At 35.1% G+C, this 18,703-nt stretch overlaps 3 protein-coding genes across 3 annotated transcripts; all 3 read right to left on the bottom strand.

Moving 5' to 3' along the window:
• Nucleotides 1–1,651: 1,651 nt before the first annotated feature.
• Nucleotides 1,652–5,754, bottom strand: diablob (diablo, IAP-binding mitochondrial protein b). The gene is made up of 6 exons (XM_051092354.1): nt 5,686–5,754; nt 5,203–5,335; nt 4,841–4,966; nt 4,646–4,756; nt 4,428–4,524; nt 1,652–2,512 (listed from the first exon to the last, which is right to left on the bottom strand). The coding sequence occupies exons 1-6, from the start codon at nt 5,724–5,726 to the stop codon at nt 2,313–2,315; spliced, it is 708 nt and encodes a 235-aa protein (XP_050948311.1). The 5' UTR covers nt 5,727–5,754; the 3' UTR covers nt 1,652–2,312.
• Nucleotides 5,755–11,629: 5,875 nt separating this feature from the next.
• LOC127152998 (odorant receptor 131-2-like) lies at nt 11,630–12,586 on the bottom strand. Its single transcript, XM_051093912.1, has one exon. The coding sequence runs from the start codon at nt 12,584–12,586 to the stop codon at nt 11,630–11,632; it is 957 nt and encodes a 318-aa protein (XP_050949869.1).
• Nucleotides 12,587–16,792: 4,206 nt separating this feature from the next.
• LOC127153065 (odorant receptor 131-2-like) lies at nt 16,793–17,743 on the bottom strand. The gene has a single exon (XM_051094037.1). The coding sequence runs from the start codon at nt 17,741–17,743 to the stop codon at nt 16,793–16,795; it is 951 nt and encodes a 316-aa protein (XP_050949994.1).
• Between the last annotated feature and the right edge of the window lie 960 nt (nt 17,744–18,703).

The raw sequence follows: 18,703 nt of genomic DNA, 5'->3' as shown, positions 1-18,703 counted from the left end.
TGGGCGGGCCTTGGCCATTCAAAACAGCCAAAGTTCCCAGACCTTCACTATCAGTCTGAAGGTCTGGCTACGTGAGACTAGCCCAAATCTAGCCCAACCCCATTTAGAGGGGGGTACCCGTTAAAAATCGGGGTAAAATACATGATTTTCGGTGGGAGTCCCCTGGTAAAATTCACATTCCAGGGGATAAATATCAAGTTTTTGAGGTCGCTTCAACCTGCGGTTAAAGTATCCCAATTCCACCGGAAAACCACAGACTTGGCAACACGGGACTGGATCAGTCTTGTTTTTGATGGAAGTGCCCCAAAAGAGGGGCGGAGTGAGCAGTAGCTGATTATCATTTAAAGAGACATGCACTGAAACGGGTCACTGTGAACTGTGAAGTTGTTTTTGACAAGGTAAAAGGGTGTTGTTTTGCACAACCAATGAGGAATTTTAACCAAAGTATGCTGCAGACATTTCATGAAGACTCTAAAATATCATACCAACTTGTGGAAAATGTCCATCCGATGTCACCTTTAATCAAATCTGCTAATCTAGTTGTACATTTTTCTACAATATTAAATATACTGTAGTGATATTACAAATTGAAGTCTAGAAGGGAAGTCTTTACAAATAACATTTTAATAGCTGGTTAATAAAATATTAGTACATAATATACTGATTTAGATTTTTTTTTTTTTTTTTTTTAAATAAGTGAAAAAAATGTGTGGCCTTGTATCTGAAATAGTAGTTATAGCTATTCACCTTTGGTGAACATGTTTGTAATCTATTAATCATATCTGCTGATCTAGTTGTGCATCAGCAATTTTTAATATGCTTTACTGATATCACAGATTTAAAGGGAGTTCTTTACACATTTTAATAGATGATTTAAAAAAAGCATTACAGATCTAGCTGTACATTTTATACAATCAAAGCATCAGCTGAAATTGTGGTTCTAAAAAACAGCGTTTATAAATTAATAGAAGAATTAATTGTCTTATAATAATTAAAATATTAATTTGTTTCCCAAAGTACTTTAATATTTTTTTAAGTCAAATTGTCCCTACATCCATATTCAAATGAATTAATGAATAGTAAATGGAACAAATATAAGGTTAACGCCACAGACATGCCAACGACACAGAAGTGTTAGTTCCGTATGTCAAGTATAATTTGTCATATAGCGCCACCTTCTGGATGGTCAATCTTCAGTCGAAATGTTTTTTTTTAATCTATTTTCTGTTAAATCCAGACATACAAAATTACTGTAAATTCGGTATATCTAGTTATTGAAACCAGGTCAAACAACCAAAACTAAAATGTCAATGACAACAATTTTGATAAGTTGTGATTGACCTTTGTGTGTAGCATTTTCAAGTTATAAGCCATGAATGAAACAATAAATTTGATTAGATTTAAATCTAAAAGGACGAAGGAATGATATATGACCTTGGCCCCAGAGAGCTAACTGAAACAGTGATAACTGAAAAGAGGAAACTCTGAATGCCACAAAGGCAGACTGAGCTCTTCAGCCCACAACACAGGACACAACAGGTGGCGGTCAGAGGAGATAGATAAGAGTGTTTGGAAGGGTGGCTTTGAAGCCAGACTGGTGAGAGATTGATTACTTTGGTTTAAAATGGCATTTCAAGAGACAAACAGGAGAGAGAAGTGAATATATTTTATTGATATCACAAAGTCTAGAAGAGAGATTTCACAAATCACATTTTAATATTGTTTTAAAAAAGTATTAGAGTGCAAAATACTGATTGATGACTGAGAAGAAGAGAGGCTGAAAATGAAAAAGAGGAAATTGTTTGAAAAAAAAAGATAATTAATTTTTAGCTAGTTTCATAAATGACCACAGAATAGCCTATAGACAAATCACAAAACAGAGATTTGATTCAAAACAAATACTTCCCATTGTTTATTTTAAAAATGAATAAGAAATCACACAGGTAGCATCTGTCTGTAATTATAACTCCCACATATTGTCAATACAGTAAACAGCTGTTTTTAAATCCAAAACTGGTTTAAAGGTAAATCCATTTCATTAAATATTGATTGCATTTAAAAATAGAAACAAATGTGAAGCCCCTGATCTAGAAAGCATTTATCTATTAAGTCCCTTTTCCTACCCTCATAGTTTTGTATACAATACTTAATTTATATAAATTCTCCTGGCTGCACCTCAGATTCTCTTTCATTTCACAGCATTTGTCCTAATAATCAAACAGAAATAGAATTCTGTGCTTCAGTAGTTGTACAGCTCGTTGTATCAGAGTGCTTAAGATACTTTAAGGCTGTGTCCTAAGGTCTTGATGTGACTAGTCCTCTCGTAGATATGCATCTGGGATGTCTTCATCCTCCATTGCAGTGCTGAGAGCATTTTGAAGCCTCACGCTGTGCTCAGCTTTAGAGTCTTTGAGTTGTCTTTCAGTTTCCGGGATCAGCTGTCGAACTTGTTCCACCTGGGACTGTGCCAGCTGTCGACTGTTCTGTGCTGTCACAGTAGCCTGGTCAGCCCCTGGAGAGGACAAGCATGATTAAGCTATTACTACATGTGGCTAAAAGTGTAATTTAAGCAATGACCACCAAGTGGCAGCAGGTGCCAAATTTCAATAGGTCTCTTTACTACATCATACTTTTTTAAAAGTAATATGATGCAAATTCATGTGCGCCATTTCGTCAGATCTAAACATACTGGTCTGTTTCTTTTTTTTTTAACTTTACACAAACATCACAAAAAAAATACAACCAACATAACATTTGACTGGATGAAAATGTTACATTAGCACCTTTAAGATGTATTTGTATATGTGAAATAAAATAAAAAATAAAAAAACAAAAAAACAGGAAGTGCTTCTGGACCAGTGTTGTTTACATCTAGCGAAATGGTCTATAGCGCTATAATAAGTGACAAAAATGTTTGTTGATGTCCTGTGGTGACCTTTTAACAAATTATTTTATAATTTTATGGTTATATAAAACGTGCAGCTTTTTAACCTTATATTAATTGTGACTGCATGGTATATTTGTACTGTTAAAAAGTCATTTGTCACATCACAGGATCAATTAAAATACACTAGTAAAGGCAAAAAGGTGAAAATGGTGACCTACAGGTGAAATACAGCAAATTCCATACATTCATATAAGAAAAAACAGACTATATAATAACTGAATAATATCTGCTAAAACATTCAGCGTTCCAATTCCACAAACAAATTATTGTTAAAATATATTTGAATAGATACTTTATTTAAGTATAATAAGTTATTAGTAATAAATGCAGCCTCAGTGCGCATATGAGACGTCTTTCAAAAATGTCTCAAACATATAGTGTATTTATATAATATTATAATGTCATCTAATAGTTGATTTTTTATTAATATAGATATTAACTAAAAATGCTGATCATAAAAACATTTAAAAAGTGAAAAAAGTGCTAACAACATTACTGTTTTTACTGTATATATAGTAATATAATATAATAAGATTTTTTTATCAATATAAATATTAACTCAAATTCTTGAAGTTTATAAAAACATTTAAAAAGTAAAAAACGTGCTAACAATATTACTGTTTTTACTGTATTTTTAATTACATAAATGCACCCTTAGTGAGCACGAGACTTTATAATATAATAATATAATATAATATAATATAACAATAGATTTTTTTATTAATATAAATATTAACTACAATCTTGTTCATAAAAACATTCAAAAGTGTAAAATGTGCTAAAAACATTACTGTTTTTACTGTATTTTTAATTTTAAAAAAATGCACCCTTAGTGAGACTTCTTTATAATATAATAAAATGTAATATAATATATAATAATTTACTTTTTATTAATAAATGTCTACAATTCTTTTACATTTAAAAAGTGAAAAAAGTGCTAACAACATTACTGTTTTTACTGTATTTTTAATTAAATAAATGCACCTTTAGTGAGCATATGAGACTTAATATAATATAATATAATATAATATAATATAATATAATAAATATAATATATTGTTATTAATATAAATCTTAACTAAAAATCTTGATGTTCATAAAAACATTTAAAAAGCAACAGTGCTAACAATATTACTGTTTTTACTTTATTTTTAATTAAATAAATGAACCCTTAGTGAGCAACCTTAATGACTTAATATAATAAAATATAATATAATATAACATAATAACAGATTTTTTATTAATATAAATATTATCTAAAAATCTTGAAGTTCATAAAAAAGTGAAAAAATTGCTAACAGCATTACTGCTTTTACTATATTTTTAATCAAATAAATGCAGCCTTAGTGAGCATATGAGACTTCTTTAAAAAGTATTAAAAACTTACCGACCTAAATCTTAGTATTAAATAATATTGGTTTATTTTTTTTTTATCTTAATGTTCAAAAAAAAATTTTAAATGCCAGAAAGTGAGAGCTACCTGCATTGAAAGCTGCCTCTCCTGCCATCTCTGAGAGTTTGAGTGCCATCATCCAGCAGGATTCAAATCGTTTGCAATCCTTTCTCCTGTCAATTACCTAATAAAACACAAAAAAACACTTTGCAATTAATTTGATTAAAAAGAAGGTATACAGAAGAAAGTATCATTCCTTCTAATTTAAGCTCGTGAACAATTACTAGCGTTTTTCAAGTCATTACCTCCTTACGCTGCCTAAGAATGACCTGCCAAAATGCATTCTCCTCCGTCGGAGAGAGTTTGCTGACAGAAGCCACGTAGCGCTTATGTAAATTCACAAGATGGTTTACAGCCTAGAAATGACATTGGATGTTATTCTTGTGTTTTTTTTATATATATCTAAAAACCAAAGCAACTGTTCCAATAGTTTTGAATACCTTAACATAACTTGTGAGGGAATCGAGAAGCGCTAAAGTAGTTTGTGAGAGGTAAGTATTAGCACTGTCAGTGACCAGAGACGATGCTCTCCGTACCAGCTCTTCATGGGACAGATTTTCTGGCTTCTAAACGAGACAAAGAAAAAAAAAAGTTAAGGAGGTTTGTCAGATAACTCATAAATGAACTCATAAATATTCATTAGCTCATGTTGACAGTACTAGGTCGTCTTCATAAGACAATTTATTATAGTGAATTACTAGAATATATTATGACAGATTATAGATGCTATCTTTTGAACTTTTGTGTTCAATATTAGCAGCTAAACAGTCTTTATTCTGAATGACAATATCATGGCGCAGACCTGGAAGAATGGAACAGCACACAGAGCACCTGTGACACTCAAGGTCATCCAGTTTTTTTTGAGAAGTGTGGGCAACACAGCCAGTCTGCGGCCGCTCTGACAGGAGCTTCTGTTGATCAAGGAAGCTGCACAGCTATGCAAAACAATGACAAAGCTCATGTCAGGAACAACCTTAAGATGTCTAATTCAGTCACTCAGCTCAAGGACAACACTTCAAATACATGACAGTTTAAACACATGAGGCTAAAATTTATTAACTAAATAATAACGCTAAAATAAGGAAGTTAGGAAGCAATCTAACTTACTACAGCTGTCAAAGCATCTAAGCGAAACTACACAGAGCGAATCTTACACCTTTGTGTAACGGCAACTATTGTTCTATTATTTATTATGAATGTACAGAAACCACAAATACACTACAAATACGTTTCATGAAATTAAACAATATTGAACCATGAGACATTAAAAAAAATGACACACAACCTCAGTCCAGCAGCGAACAATTTCCTTCTGTACGCCGCCATATTTGTTTAGATGAAGAATGAAATTCTCCCTCTACCGGTGTTGACGGAGAATTGCACCTTCACGTCCTGTTTAATAATAATGAGCCTAATGAATATTTAATAAGTAGCGAATTACGTATTCAATAATAATTATAATAATATAAACAATAATAATAATTACTATTATTTTTTAATTATGATAACACTGCTTAAATAATACTGATGAGAGCTTAAGAGGCTTTGAACCTACTCATTTATACAACTTTTCTTTCCGTCTAGCTGTTAAATGTTTTGTCACAAGAACCTTATGTTGATTTGATCTTTTATACACCACCATTACAAGATCCAGTAGCATTATTACCCAGCATTGAATTTTGTTAATGACCCATGAATTTTTGTTCATTTATGCATTTAGTTTCACTATGGCTGTCAATATGTACTGATACAACCAGGTCTGCAAGTATGTTTATCTTTCAGCAGTGCCAAACTAAATGTCATTGCATTTAAACCAAAACCTGGATCCTGTTTTACAGGTCCTTCTTTGTGTTTTTGGTTTGACTTTATCAGACCCATTGTATATGACCTGAATAAAATTTCAACATAATAATAAGCTATATTTTTTCTCTTTTTTTTTCTCTTTCAGAATCAAACAGGTTCTTAATTTCTTCAGGTTTTATAATAAAACAAAGAGAGACTGTTATTTTAGTGTCTTGAGATACTATTATATGTTTTTGTCAACATTTAATCTTACTTAGTTTTAGCAATTTTGTTGTTTTTCTCCCATTGTAATATATATATACATATACACTACAGTTCAAAAGTTTGGGGTCAGTAAGACTGTAATAGTCTTTAAAGAAGTCTCTTATGCTCATCAAGGCTGCATTTATTTGATTAAAAATATAGAAAAAAAACAGTAATATTGCAAAATGTTTTTACAAAATAAAATAATGTTGTTTATTTTAACATACTTTAAAATATAATTTATTCCTGTGATGAAAAGCTGAATTTTTATCAGCTGTTACTCCAGTCTTAAGTGTCACATGATCCTTCAGAAATCATTCTAATGTGCGGATTTATTATTAGAATGATCAATGTTGGATAATATCAACAGTTGTGCTGCCAAATATTTTTTGGAACCTGTGATTTTTTTTTTTTTTTCAGGATTCTTTCATGAATAACAAGTTTAAAAAGTACAGTGTTTATTCAAAATATAAACATTTTATAACAATGTAAATTATTTATTATTAACTTTTAATAAACTTTTAATTACATCCTTGGTGAATAAAAGTATTAATTTCTTAAAAAAAAAAAAAAAAGAAACAATAAAAATGTACTGACCCCAAACTTTTGAACGGTAGTGTATATCATACATTATATCCTAATTTTAGTACTTAAACTAAACAAAGATGAGAAATGAGTGAGTGTATGAATACATTTTATTTTAAAAAACGAATCCACTTTTTATGGTTTTAGTTTCAGCCTTAGTTAAAGAAAATAACCCTTGTGAATCTGTTGATGACTCACTTGCCCTGAATTAGAGCTCTGCTGGACGTCCCCAGCTGCAGCCACATTCAACCCAAGTAAAAATAAGTGAGTCATGTGCAGATGTCACTTCTATTCATCATAAAAAGTGAAGTGAAGCCTCAAGAGCCTTGTAAGATTAACCTCTCATTAGAAAAGTATTTTGTAAAGGATTTAGGCCCTGAGGACTATCAGTGTAATCTCATCTCTGTCAGTCTGCATGATGCCTATTCCCAAACAATCGTATAAAAACAAACATATTTTTCTGCACTAAAACTGAGCATAAATAATTAATGCGAGCACTAACATTGAGTTCCAGTGGGGGTGTTTTTGTCTTAATACTCCAGAGCTTTCAAGTCACGAAAGACGCACTTCCTTTTATAAATAGTCACAGAAGGGAAACATAATGATGTACTTTGAAAATGGCAGTGACATCTCATGAATGTCATCATGATGTTTTTGTAATACTAGATCTTATCAAAAACATTTGTCAGTGTTATTCACAAATGTTATCATTCACAATGTTATTTCCTTTTAAAAAAGGAAACAGAAGTCTATTCAAAGCTTTTACAATTATTTGCCAATTGTTTGTTTGTTTTTACAAATAATATAATCTGAGGCATGATCTATGAAAAAATAGGCCACAAATGTAAGGTTGATACCTCAAACAGTATTATAATTACATTTTTTTTAATTTAGTAGAATTTAAATTCATATAAATTATGTTATCATATAAAAAACAAAAAAAAAAAAAAAACATGAAAAATGAAAATTCTGTCATCATTTACTCAGGTTCCAAACCTTTTGTGTCGGCTGCTGAGTACAAAAGAAGATATTTTGAAGAATGTGGGTAACAGCTTTTGGTCTCCATTGACTTCCATAGTATTTTTTTTCCATACAACAATTTTTTGTTTACCCATGTTCTTCAAATATATATATATATATTTTTTTATTTCAGCAGAAGAAAGGAACTCTTTAAAGTTGGGAACAACTTGAGAGTGAGCATGACAGAATTTTAATTTTTGGGTGAACTGTCCCTTTAAACATGAATTTTAATGTCTTAAAAATTAAGCAAACCAATATGAAACAAGTCTGTGAATATATGCAGAACACCTAAGGTTATCTATCTGTGTCTATTTTGTGATTATTGTTGAATGATTTGGTATTGTATTTCAGTAAATGAATCTTTTTGTAATTTTTTTTGTATTTGATCAGTTTCACATTACTGGAACTTAAAGGGGTCATCGGATGCCCATTTTCCACAAGCTGATATGATTCTTTAGGGTCTTAATGAAAAGTCTATAATATACTTTGGTTAAAAATTCTCAATGGTTGTGTAAAACAACACCCTTTTTACCTTGCCAAAATCAACTCTACAAAAATCATCTCATTCTGGTCGAGGCTGCTTTAAATGCAAATGAGCTCTGCTCGCCCCGCCCCTCTCTACTCTCTGTGGATAGAGGTGCCTGTTTACATTAGCCGCATTTAGCCGCATTTAGCTGCTAAACTTGCTAACTAGCACTTTATTAGGAAAGGCGATGGCAAAGATTCATAAAAAAACCCTTACACTCACTTCTGCTGGATCATGAATGATTTGCGCAAACATAGACGGATATATGTAGATTGGGAGGCGCATTCCCTTCACAAACAAATGTAATCCACTGCATCTTCAGGGCTCAGATGTCAGGAGTAAATGACGACCACTACGTTCATCCAGCAACACAACACCTCAATTGCTCAATCAGAGATATTCTTGTCTAACTTGCTCTGGCATGCTCTGGCATCGAAAAACAAAAAGGACGGACTCTGTTTTTACTCAAATAGTAAAAAATGCTTTTTTCTTGAAACGACATAAAAACCCTTGTCAGACCAACAAAATTGCCCCAAATGTTGTCCCAACTAGTCAAACACGGTTGTGTTGAAATGTTAAGGCTTTGTGAGTTCCCAGCATGCATTGCAGCATGAATAAATTATGCAGTTACTGTTATAGGATTATTGTTTTGCTGTTTGCTGACTTAATTTAAACTTTTTATTGTTGTTTTGTCATTATTGTTAGTTATTTGTTGATGATGTTGATGTAAAGAGCTCATCTTTTTAACTTGAGGTTTGTGTGTCTAGTTTTGAGGCCTGGAGTATGTTCAGCTACTTATATCTGTTTGCTGGATATTTTAGTCTTGTAAGACTAAACAAATTGTAACAAATTCACTGTTTGTCATTTGTAAACAAACAAAAAATTGACACATAAAAAATAAATTACCTCAACGACAGTAAATGTTGATTCGGTTGCTCTGACAAGACTTTTTCTATTAACAAAATAAGACAATTTTACTGTATGAACAAACAAATTTATGTTGGCTAAACAAAGTATCTTTACTCAGAGAAACTAATAAAAAACGATTGTTGAGAAAACTCAAAAGTCTTACTGTCTTACTGCCTTACTTTTTTAAGTTTTCTCAACTATTTATTTTTTACAGTGTTTGACTACATATCCAGCAAAGCTAAACAGGATTTAGCTTGGTCAGTCCATGGATGGGAGACCTCCAGGGGGAAGTTAAGGACATTGTAATGCATGTAATGCATGTTATTTTTTATTTAGCACTGACCAGGATAAGGTACTTCACATAAAAGATTAAACGGCAGTTAAACGGCTCAGTGTTCTTCAGAAAAATCCTTCAGGTCCCACAAATTCTTTGGTTTTTCAGCATTTTTTTGTGTATTTGAACTCTTTCCAACAATGACTGTATGGTTTTGAGATTCATCTTTTCACACTGAGGACAACTGAGGGACTCATATGCAACTATTACAGAAGGTTCAAATGCTCACTGATGCTCTAGAAGGAAAAACAATGCATTAATATTGCTTCTGAAGGGCAGTACTAAATGGAAAAAAAATGCTATTCAGGCAAAAAAAAAAAAAAAGAATCTTCATTCTGTTCAAAAGTTTTCACCCCAGCTCTTAATGCATTGTGTTTCCTTCTGAAGCATCAGTGAGTGTTTGAACCTTGCGTATGAGTTCCTCAGTTGTCCTCAGTGTGAAAAGATGGATCTCAAAATCATACAGTCATTGTTGGAAAGGGTTCAAATACACAAAAATGCTGAAAAATCAAAGAATTTGTAGGACCTAAAGGATTTTTCTGAAGAACAGCAGGCAGTTTAACTGTTCACGACAAACAACGGACTCATGAACAACTATCACTAAACAAAAAAACAGCTGTGGATCATGTGGTAACAGCGCAGTACTAACAGTCAAGTGTATGTAAACTTTTGAACTGAGTAATTTTTATAAATTTAACTATTACTTTCTCTTACGGACTATATGTAAACATCTTTTATGTGAAATACCTTATTCAGGTCAGTACTAAATAAAAAATAACATGCATTTTGTATGATCACTCTAATTTTTGTAAAATAATCAACATTTTGCAGATTCTGCACGGTATGTAAAATTTTGACTTCAACTGTATTTATGCAAGGCACTGCTGATCAAATGAGATGACAAACGAAAAGTTTTGAACCCAAGGGTTTTAATAGGACAATCCACACAAAACTGAAAATTAATTTATTCACCCTGATGTTGCTCCAAAGCAGTGAGACTTTCTTTCTTCTGTGGAACATAAACAAAGATGTTGGTTAACCAGTTTGGTTACAATGGAAATTAAAACTCTTTGGTTACCAAAGAGTTTGTTTTCTGTGGAAGAAGATAAGTCACACTGGTTTTGAATAACATGAGGGTGAGTAAAAGAGTTGGTGAGGAAAAGAATTTTTCATTTTAGTTGGACTATCCCTTTTGCGCACAAAGAATACACAGATGAGTATGGGCCTTGAAAATAGAGCCTTGTCTAACTAAATCTGTTTTTCCCCCTGTCAGTTACATTAAATATTCATAACGCTGCTGTTTTTGTTAATGCGATGTTTGACAAACAAGGTTTCTCGAGGGTCATGCTAAAGATCCACCGGGACAGTGGTGAAAAGATGTAGAGAACATGTCAAACATTAACTACTCTTGCAAAACAAAATGTCAGTCATTTTGAAAGAAAAGAACTGCAAATAATAAAAAGCCAAAAGTAGAAGCATCTCATTCCACATATATTCCACATTTATTTTATTTCTCTCATGGTTTTAATGTCTCTCCTGATGGAGAAGTGAGTCTGTGAATGAACAGGCCTTTACTTGCAGTAAATCAGCGTTCATTTAGATGTCAATTATGCTTGAAACAAGATAAATGACAATTTAAATATAATCCGTAATCATTTCCATGTCACATGACAGAAAGTGTGCAAAGTCTTTTACAAAAATATTTAATTACAAAACATCTATGAACAAACAGATTGTCAGAAAGGTTTCACGTGTTTAGTTATTTTATTAAATATAATTTTATTAATGCAAATTTTTAAACCACTGCTATTAAACATGTTGCTCTATGATAAATGGTTTGACTTTGCCTTTACCAAATGTGAAGTAATATTTAAACAAACAGCTGAAGGCCTGGTCTCTCAAACCATATATAAGAGGACTTAAACATTTGGGGAAAATAATAAACACTAAAAAGCAAAAATACATCACATTCAATGAAGTCATATAGTCAGTATAAACAAAAATGGCTTCTTGGATAACTCCAACTAAAATAGATGCAGCACAGAGACCCAGCTGTATTAGATGCAGCAGAACAGTCTTGTTGGCCTTTTTGGCTGATGCTTTATCACATGCGGCTGTTTTAGCCACAGCTGCTATAGAAGCATAAGTAAAGATAATAATAAAACATACTGACACGAAAAATATACATGTGAAAGCTATATCAAATTTCTTATAGATCTGTAGTCTGAAAAGAGTAGTTCTCGAGCAGAACAAATTCATTGCTGTGTTTGTAGAATCAATGGCATAGAAAATAATCATCTCAGACAAGCACTGAATCAAACCCAGCATCCAAACAACACTGATAGCTATGTGAGTTCTTCTGTAACTGGTTATTTCTGCATGTCTGAGAGGAAAGCAGATGGCCACATATCTCTCCAGTGACATTAAAGCCAGATTTATGGTAGAAACTTGAAATAGAGCTTGTGCAGCAATGAGAAGAACAAGACAAATATTTTTCAGAATTAAAATCCTACTGACAGCACATATATACAACACTACACTCATAAAAAGATTGAGCGTGTCGACCCAAAGCATGTGACCAAATAATATATAGCGGGATGCCTCCTGAAAAACAGTCTTTTTCCTCAAGGTGAAGAGCATGACCCCATTGACATAGAGGAAAATAACACATGGGGTCACAAACAAAACCGCCTTCATTGGTGCATCTCGATCCAGCACCAACAGAGTCTGTGTAAGGTTAGATTTAGATTCATTAAAATTAGACATCTTCAGAAGCATAAGACATAAGATCAAATTAACCACAGAACACTGAACAGAGTAATACTGCAATCTCCAAAGTCCTGCAAATCTGTAGCATGTGCTTCCCTCACACGTGCTGTTGAAGGGACAGATGGCAGAGCATCACATTTTAAATACTGTGAAACTGAATCCCAGTGGGTGGTTTGCGTACGTGCGTCATAAAGAACTTGGTTGTGCATTTTACTAATAGCCATCAAACAATATAGCAAACAGTCAGAGGCGACCTTAGGAATTCAGAGGCTCAATTCAAAGAAATAGTTGGAGGCCCCTCCTCCTTGAGAAAAAAAAAGATTGAAAGAAAAATACTGCATGCAAGGTGGTTGCAATTACTTTATTGCCTCTGTTATGTTTATCATTTATGGTTCATATTTCACTGTTAGTAGACTAGTTATAAACACATTTTATCTATCAGGAAACTTTAATGATTATGTTTCTTTCAACAGAACTATTGTTACAGAAAAAAAAAAAAAAAAAACAGGATTTAATCTCTGTCATTCTTAGATTAGGGATTTAATAGGAATTAGCAATACAATATGAACATGAATAGGTTACATCAAAATATTTTATACCTCAATTGTGAGATTTATAACTTGTTTTCTGCCACAGCACATTTATACTTATTTAGCAATCTCATAATCCCATGAATATAAAATAATAATAATGGAAAGAATAAATGGAAAAATTAATTTATACTCTTATATGAAACTTAAAACTGTCACATGCTTAGGAGGGAAACGAGGATTTCAAATTCAAAACAAAGCAGACTTTAACTTAAAATACAACAACCACGGAGAGACAAGGGATATGACAATAGACATTAGACTGGATGCCAGACACTGGGAAACACAGGGTTTAAGTAATAAAGACATAACGAGACTAATGAGGGGAAACAAAGGTTAATACATGGTACTTAATTAACACAGGAAACAGGAAAACCAAATATGGGCATGGGAGGACACAAGGGAGAACAAGAACCAGGAACAAGTGGGGAACTAAACAAAACACATAGAACAGTCCAAAACCCTGACATTACGAGCCACATAACATCAAAGGGATGGAAGGGTGGGTCCCAGGTCTGGACACCATGGCGGAGCAGGCAACTCAGGGAGCCATGGTGGAGTGGGGAGCTCAGGGGACCATGGCGGAGCAGCAACCTCTGTGAGCCATAGCAGATCAGAAAGCTCTGGGAGCCATGGCAGAGCAGGCAGTTCGGGGAGCCATGGCGGAACCGTAGCCCTATAGGCCCCCCCAAAAAAATCCTTGGGGGGAATTACAGGTTTTGAGGTCTTCCGTAGGCCAGACGCAGGAATAACGACCCTCCCCGGGCTGGACTTGGGGACTGGAGTCCTCTCTGGGCTGGATTTGGGAACTGGAGCCCTCTTTGGGCTGGATGTGGGAACTGGAGCCCTCTCTGGGCTGGATGTGGGGAACTGGATCTTTCTCTGGGCTGGACGTGGGAACTGGAGCCCTCTCTGGGCTGGATGTGGGGAACTGGATCCCTCTCTGGGCTGAACTTGGGAACTGGAACCCTCTCTGGGCTGGACGTGGGAACTGGATCCCTCTCTGGGCTGGACATAGAAACTGGTGCCCTTTCTGGGCTAAACATGGGATTTGGAGCCCTCTCTGGGCTGGTCATGGAACAGCTGCCCTCCCTGGGATGGACTTGGGGACTGGAGTCCCCTCTGGGCTGGACTTGGGAACTGGAGCCCTATCTGGGCTGGTCATGGGAACAGCGGTTCTCTCTGGGCTGTACTTCGGGATAGAGTCTCCTTTTTCATTTGACTTGGGATCAGAAGCCCTCTCTGGGCTGAACGTGGGACTTACGATTGGTAACCAAAACAGCTTTGTTGCCAGTTTCCAAAATACCTTCTTGCATGTTCCACAAAAGAAAGGTTTGAAATGACATAAGGGTAAGTAAATGATAACAAAACTATTTTTTTTCTGGGTGAACTATTCCTTTAATGTTTTTATTTTTATTCTTTTTTTTTTTTTTTATGAAATGATACTCTCAGAAACTAAATCTGCCAGCAGGTGGCGTTAAATGTTTTTATGAGTCATTCATTTATTCATTCGATTTGTTTAAACGGCTGATTAATTTAGGAATTAAGTAAATGGATCTCTTTATGAATGGGCTTTTGAATCATTGTTTCACATGATTTGTTGGTTGGCAGATTGGTTCAGAAACTAAATACTGCTGTGTTGCTCTGAGACACGCAACAATTCTGCTATGGCTTCAAAGGTAATATGTTCTCTGCAAAATTGGGAAAAAAACCCATAATATTGTTTAAAATATAACACAATATCAACTTCTTATGTACTGAATTGTTGTATAAAATCACATTTAAGCTTGTGAGATCGGGACAAAAGCAGCAGCATATTGCTCTTGCTGCCTGTGTGATATCATGTGATATGTGACAAATCACATCCAGGGGCAATTTTTGCACCAGTATCTCAAATTTTAGGGCATAACTGCATTTGTGGAGTTGTTTCCCTGCATTATATTTGTCAACAGTCAACTATATAATATACAAGATGATGTACAGGTCTGGGGGTGGGACCAGTGCATTAACTGCGTTAAAATATTTTAATCGTGTTATTTTTTCATAACAATTTAATTAGGTTGACACGTTAAACTGAAAGCCCTAATAATGACTACTAATTAATTGTAAAAAGTACTGACCTTAAACTTTTAACTGTAAATCAATCAATCAATAAGGTGCTCTATCTTGTACATTAGTGTCAATTCATGTCAGTTATATTTATATAGCGCTTTATACTATACAGATTGTGTCAAAGCTAGCAGAATTGTGTCAAACTAGCAGAAACACTCATAGAAATGCAACTAAATATATATGTTGTATATATATATATATATTGTGACGAGTCGACTGCCTCCCCCCTTATTGTCAGCTGCACCCCGTCGGTAATCGCCGCCCTTCACCAGGCTCCCGACGGGAGTGGGCGTGTGGGAGGAGGAGGGGCGCTGAAACATCCAGGTCTGGCGGCGTGTGATGGGGCACACCTGATGTGAATGAAGCCTCATCACCGCCGCTGTTAAAATGCCGAGCGCGCCTCTCCTTAGGAGACCGGTCTCTTCCCCGTGCATGCACGCTGGTGTCCTCGTGGGTCCAGGAAGGGGTGAAGAGGGAACCAGCGCCGCAGGACGAGTTGCCGGACCCCGTGGGTTCGGATGAGGACCGCACCCGTGACGGCTGACGGGCCAAGATGCCGGGCCGTGATATCCCCCAGAAGCGCCACGTAGGTGGAGGAGGACGATGCCGCTAGAGAAGCCGCCGCCCCTCGCACCCCGGACCTGAGTGGGAGCGCGTGCGGCCGCCGGACTCCGCCCCTTACCTGGACCCTTCCCTTCGGAACACTACCCCTCCTTCACGGAACCCCGTCACATCGAGGACACCAGATCCCCCTTTTTCTTTTGGACACTTTTTCCCCCTTTTTGGACACTTTCTGTTTTATTGTTTAATAAAAGCCTCTCCGAGGCCTGACTTCACACCCACTGTGTCTGTCGCTTTGCTCCGCCCCCGTGACTATATATATATATATATATATGTGTATATGTGTTTGCTTTGTTGAGATAGGACGGCTGCATAATGAATTGTATTTTAATAATATATGCATAGTGAATTCTACAGCTCCTTCCGTGAAGGACCTGAATCTGTATTCAAATTGGTGAGGATCTACTGTTCCTATATGAAGGCCCTGATGTAACTGTACATGAAACCTGAGAGTCACTGGGTCCATGTGTGTACATGAGATCATATTAGGACTAGGATTTTTCTCATAGTGTCCAGAGTTACACACAACCCCTGTTTACTTGTAGGTGACCACTCATTATAAAGGCCTTTATTTTATTTCTCACTGTTTTATTTTCTGTTGTGACAGCCGACACATCACTGGCATACGACAATGACAAATTATTTATTTGTGCCCCTTTTTTAACCAGTAAAAACACCTACACAGAATTGAACACAAAAATATGCTACCAAATATGCTACTAAATGTCTGTTTTACAACTGGTTTGCCTTTTGAGACCAAATGTGAGGTGGTAAAGCAAAAATGCCTGTTCTGAAGAAAAAGTATTTTCTTAACCAGTATTTTTGTCCTTTTTCCCCAGTGAAAACATGGATTTACAGTCATCACTATAGTCTCATGCTGCTAAATCTCTGTTTTACAACTGTTTTGCCTTTTGAGACCAAAAGTGATGTAATATTTAAATAAAAAGCTAAAGGTCTGGTCTCTCAGGCCATATATGAGAGAACTTAGACATCTTGGTAAAATCATAAACACTAAAAAGCAAAAATACATTATGTGTAACAAAGTCAAATAATCAATATACAAATAAATAGCATCTTGGATTACTCCGATTAAAATGGACGCGGCACAGAGACCCAGCTGTATTAGATGTAGCAGAACAGTCTTGTTGGCTTTTTTGGCTGACGCCTTATCACAGGAGGCTGATTTAGCCACAGATGCTATAGAGACATAAGTAAAGATAATAACAAAACACACTAACACAAAAAACACACAAGTGAAAGCTAAATCCAGATTCTTATAGATCTGCAGTCTGAAAAGTGTAGTTCTGGAGCAGAACAAAGGCATCACTGTGTTTGTAGTATCAACGCAATAGAAGATAATCAACTCAGACAAGCACTGAATCAATCCCATCGTCCAAACGACACCGATGGCCATGTTAGTTCTGCTATAACTGGTGATTTGTGCATGTCTGAGAGGGACACAGATGGCCACATACCTCTCCAGTGACATCAAAGCCAGATTTAGTAAGGCAACCTGATAGAGAGCTTGTGCAGCCGCAAGAAGAATGAGACAGACATTTTTCATTATAGTAATCCTACTAACAGCAGACACAAACAACAGAGAACTCATAAAAAGATGGAGCGTATCAAGCCAAAGCATATGACCAAACAGAATATAGCGAGATGCTTCCTGAAAAACAGTTTTTTTCCTCAGGGTGAATATCATGACTCCGTTGACATAGAGGAAAATAACACATGGGGTCACACACAGGAATGCCTTCACTGGTGCATCTCGATCCACCAGCGTTGCAGTCTGATTGAGGCTAGATCTAGATTCAAAAACATTAGACATATTCAGAAAAGCAAGACATAAAGATGTTCACCATACAGTCTGTTATAATACTGCAATCTACTACGTCCTTGTAATTGCAAATCTCCAGGCTTGTGTGTTGTTGAAGGCATGGAGAGAGAAAGAGCAAAATGCTGTCACAGCATCACAATTTATATATTGTTAAACTCATCATTATGTCACAGTGTACGTATTGATTCCCAGTAGCGACTTTGTGTTTGTGTGTGTGTCTGTGCATGCTTGTGTGTTTACTTCGTCCTTAGAAGTGGGCTAAATCTGGCAAAACTTCCCATTGGAGACACATCCTCAATTCACCCTTCGCCAAGAGTTTGATTAAGGAAACTAACAACATGCCGACAGACAAGACAAAGCAGGTTTCTTCTGATATGAAACAAGGTCTCAGTCATTTTTTAAAAAATTCAACCAATAAATACCGTTTTGCGGCTCTTTAATGTGTTGTGACAGATGACATGTGAACAAATCATCTTTTCTTCTTTACTTAGGGCACAAAACAAACAAAACATGAATGAACAATAACAAGTTTTTTTTTTCCTTTCAACCGTGGAAAGATGTCAATATACACAATGTTTCAATTTTAATTCCACCAAAGTTAATCTACTCACCTGTCTGATTTCTTTGTCAGACAGAATGGCAGATTCTGTGTTATGACTGCTCAGATCGCCTGTCAGTCAAGTGACGCTTTTCTTTCATTTCCATATTTAATTTTAATTGCGACAGCTGTATTACATTTTTTAAATGTGTATTTTTGTTCATTTTCGTGGCATTTTTGCCACAAGTCCTCATTAATTTCTGCTCCTGGCAGTAACTGTGCAAAAGTTACTAATATGTACACTTTAGATACTAATATGTACTTTTAAAGTGCTAATATGATAAAACATAATAAATAATACATCATATTCTTTGCATGTATGTGAGCTAAGCACATTTATACAAACTGTATAT

The sequence above is a fragment of the Labeo rohita genome, chromosome 21 (assembly GCF_022985175.1).
Source record: "Labeo rohita strain BAU-BD-2019 chromosome 21, IGBB_LRoh.1.0, whole genome shotgun sequence".
Classification (NCBI taxonomy): domain Eukaryota; kingdom Metazoa; phylum Chordata; class Actinopteri; order Cypriniformes; family Cyprinidae; genus Labeo; species Labeo rohita.
Note: the sequence above shows the minus strand (reverse complement) of the source record. Positions and strands in the feature narration are given on the sequence as shown.